Below are 3,309 nucleotides of genomic sequence, written 5' to 3'. Positions count from 1 at the left end.
AAAAAAAAAAAAAAAAAAAAAAAAGTTTCACAAAATCCAATTCGGTTCAAAGAAATTGAAACATACAGACGTCAAAATCCACAAAACCAGAAAGAGAAAGAGAGCGAGAGAGAGAGAGAGAGAGAGAGAGATTGAAAATGAAAATCACCGCAAGTGAAGCTTGAGATGGAACTCGGAGAGCTCCAACGGCCGCAGCAGCGCCTGAGCGGGGCTTCTCTACTTGAAATTTCCGTTGAACTTCGAGATCCACAGAAACAAACCCTTGGACAATGAGGAAATGGGAGAGCCCACCGTCGTACTCAGAGGAGAGAATGAGAGGAAATTGAGAGACGGTGAAGGAGTTTAAGAGAGAGATAATAAGAAAATTAGGGTTAGAAGAGTATCCTTTTCCCAAGTTTCGTGAAATTTTGGAAGAACAAACAAAACATCTACTAAACACAACAACACCAATTGTTCTGGAAAATATATCTCATTGGGTCACACATTACAAATTTTTTTAAAAAAAAAAAAAAAAAAAAAAAATATTGTTTGTTTTGCTCATTTGGTTCGCCCGTTCGAGCGCTAATCCGATGCCGTTTCAACTAATTTCAGATTTTGTTTTGGTTTTGTTGTTTTGACCAAAATAAAGTTTGCATTTGTGATTTTGTAAACAACAATGGAAGTAGTTCGATTATTTACCCAAACGGTTCAAGATTCATCCTGAGAATCTCAAATACAAAATCATATCGGTGCTAACAAAAAAAATGGATGCCAAAAAAAGTTGATAATGAAGAAAACAAAAATTCAAACAGACATTTGACTCATGAGAGAGACTAAACTCTTTTAGCTGCCAACACATATGTGTGTGTGTGTGATCATATGAATATCTATCTACAACGAAGACAAAAACAGTAGTACAATCATCCAATCACTTCACTTTCTTAAACTAAGAAAAATATATGAGTAACTTAGTCCCTGAAAACGGGACTCAATGCGCTTCCGGCTTTTTTTTCTTTTCCTTTTCTCTTCAGGTTCTAATACCTGTAAGTTGAACCCGTCGGCGGCGGTGCTGGTGGCAACCTATTCGGGGTGGTGCGGCGGTTGCTACCAGAGCCTGGTGATGCTGCATCTCCATTCTGCGCAGGGTCACTGTAGCGACGGCTGTGACCACCGGAACCGTACCTTGACGATGAGTCTGAGGGTCCATTAGCAGCGGCGTTGAAGGCATTCATCCAGTCGTCCCCTGAAGAACCACCACCACTTGTTCTTGGGCTACTTTCTGTGAGTCAAGTGATACCGCAACAAAATATATATTTAAAGTCAAGTTTCATTGAAAGATCTTTCAGATATTTTCTAAGCAACTGAATCCACAACCCTATCAAACCAAACCAAATGGTATTCGGTTTCTCTATTTCATAAACCAAACAAAAAAATCCCAAAAACCGCAAACAGAAATTGACACCCCTATGAAGAACTGTTATAGGCGGATGAATTTACCATTGCTACCATTGTCGGAATAACTTGAAGCAGCAGCTGCTCGGTTGTCGTGAATGCTAAGCTGCCGCGTGAGCTTAGAAAGAAGAGAGGATTGTTTCTGGTAACGGTCTCTTCGTCTTTTAACATTTTGATCCTCTTGAATCAATGACTCAATTCTTTCATTGCCTATTGCACTAGAGATCAAATACAGGAGAACACAAATAAGCACACCATAACTTGAATTAAATTAGGCACAGGGAAGATATTGAACCTTATAGAACTGTATAGTTGATTCAGCATGTCTTCCTTTGCTTTCTCCACTTGACAAAGAACAACAGCCTGTTCATGGTGAATTTACATTGCTTACTAGCATGACCAAGGATTCTCTGTCGAAGAAAATTTTGGAACTTTAGAATAAGAATAGTTCACCTTTGGAACATTGGCTGCTAGGCTGTTAAGAACAGCTTCAACATAACCCCGTACTTCTTGGGACATCCACCGGAGTTCCTCTTCTGGATCGATGGGTTTCCTAACCATCTTATCCTGAAAAACATAAGTATCAGAATATGACCAATAAACACCTTAAATGCCAAACATAACTTCTCTCAAGTTTAAGAGAAGAAGTATCATCATGCCTACCCATAAACTGACCCTTCTACAGCAAAAAATTTTCAATAGTAAAACAATTCGACAAATGTTCACTAAAACATACTAAATAACATTTATTTTTGCACTTCCAACCATTTCAACTCTTCTTGAGTAAAGTTTCTAACTTTCTTTATAGTGATATTGGTATTGCGTAAGACTAGTGAATGTATCTAGCATATATTTAAGATAGAGGAAATGTAAGATGAAGATTAATCATAAAAGCTGGCCATGAGTGACTCACAAGTGAACCTTCTGAAAGACTCTGCCTCATGGAGACACTGCCCACTTGGCCTCCACGAGCCTGGATAACCTTTTGCAACTTATTCATCCACTCGTTTTTATCGACTACACTCTCAGCCTTAAGCACAAGAGCATTGTGAGCTGCAACAGAATAGTTTGAGGAAAAGCTCATAAAAATGCGCATAGAAGATTAAGAAGTTCGAATTCTGATAATGATTGATTTATGTACCTTTTAGGACAGTCTTGTAGGGAACCTTGCAGGTTATTTTAAATACAAGGCCTGGTCCTTTTGAATCAGGTCCATTTGCCTTCTTGTCCTTTGAGCTCTTTGACTTTTCTACTTCGTCCTCAGGAATTTCTTCAATAGTGCATTCCTGAGTGGATTAATAAAGTTTATGAAAAAGTAAAGTTAGATACATGGAAAAAATGTTATTTATAGTCAGCCAAATTTTCTCATCGATAGCAGTACTGTTAAAAAATTGAAGCTTAAGCTTTACAATACACAAGTCTTTGTTACTTTCCGTCCAAGAAGGAACTAGTGCGAGAAAATAACAAGGTGTATTTGAACCATTATTCTTCTTTATTTTTTTTTTCATGACTTCTCTAATTATACTTCACCTTAGGGAGAAAATAAAGCATACGGAGAGAACGATACCTCCAAAGTTATAGTGCCCCGGAAGTTTCTTTCTTCTTGTTTTTTGGTATAGCCAAGCTAGAAAAGGTAAATGGTAAAGCCAGTTAGTAATCACAGTGCTTTCTCTTTTTGCATATTTGGATCAACACCTGAAGGATATATGTTTCAAAATGCTAACCTTTCCAGTTTTCTCATTCAGAACAAACCATCGCCTACTCCATCCATTTGTTTTTGCACTTTTCTTCATTAAGTACCCTAGATGAAAAGAGTAATTATTTGTTATCTACCTTGGCAATTAGTTTTATCAAAGTTTAAGTGATATAGAAGAAAAA

The 3,309-nt window shown here is 37.5% G+C and overlaps 2 protein-coding genes across 4 annotated transcripts in view; both read right to left on the bottom strand.

The window, feature by feature from the left end:
- The window catches only part of LOC104739639, a 5,362-nt gene extending 4,918 nt beyond the window's left edge, over nt 1-444 (bottom strand). For all 3 annotated transcript variants that reach the window (XM_019235226.1, XM_019235225.1, XM_010460068.2), the window contains exon 1: nt 149-444. The gene's annotated coding sequence lies outside the window, so the exon portion shown is untranslated. The remainder of the gene's footprint in view (nt 1-148) is intronic.
- LOC104739638 (dynamin-2A) overlaps nt 726-3,309 on the bottom strand; it is an 18,016-nt gene continuing 15,432 nt past the window's right edge. The window contains exons 19-22 of the mRNA XM_010460064.2: nt 1,885-1,998; nt 1,727-1,794; nt 1,477-1,649; nt 726-1,258 (exon numbers count right to left, since the gene is read on the bottom strand). Of these exons, the coding sequence (XP_010458366.1) occupies nt 1,014-1,258; nt 1,477-1,649; nt 1,727-1,794; nt 1,885-1,998 (600 nt within the window). The 3' untranslated portion in view covers nt 726-1,013. The remainder of the gene's footprint in view (nt 1,259-1,476; nt 1,650-1,726; nt 1,795-1,884; nt 1,999-3,309) is intronic.

The sequence above is a fragment of the Camelina sativa genome, chromosome 14 (genome assembly GCF_000633955.1).
Source record: "Camelina sativa cultivar DH55 chromosome 14, Cs, whole genome shotgun sequence".
NCBI classification, from domain to species: Eukaryota; Viridiplantae; Streptophyta; class Magnoliopsida; order Brassicales; family Brassicaceae; genus Camelina; species Camelina sativa.
Note: the sequence above shows the minus strand (reverse complement) of the source record. Positions and strands in the feature narration are given on the sequence as shown.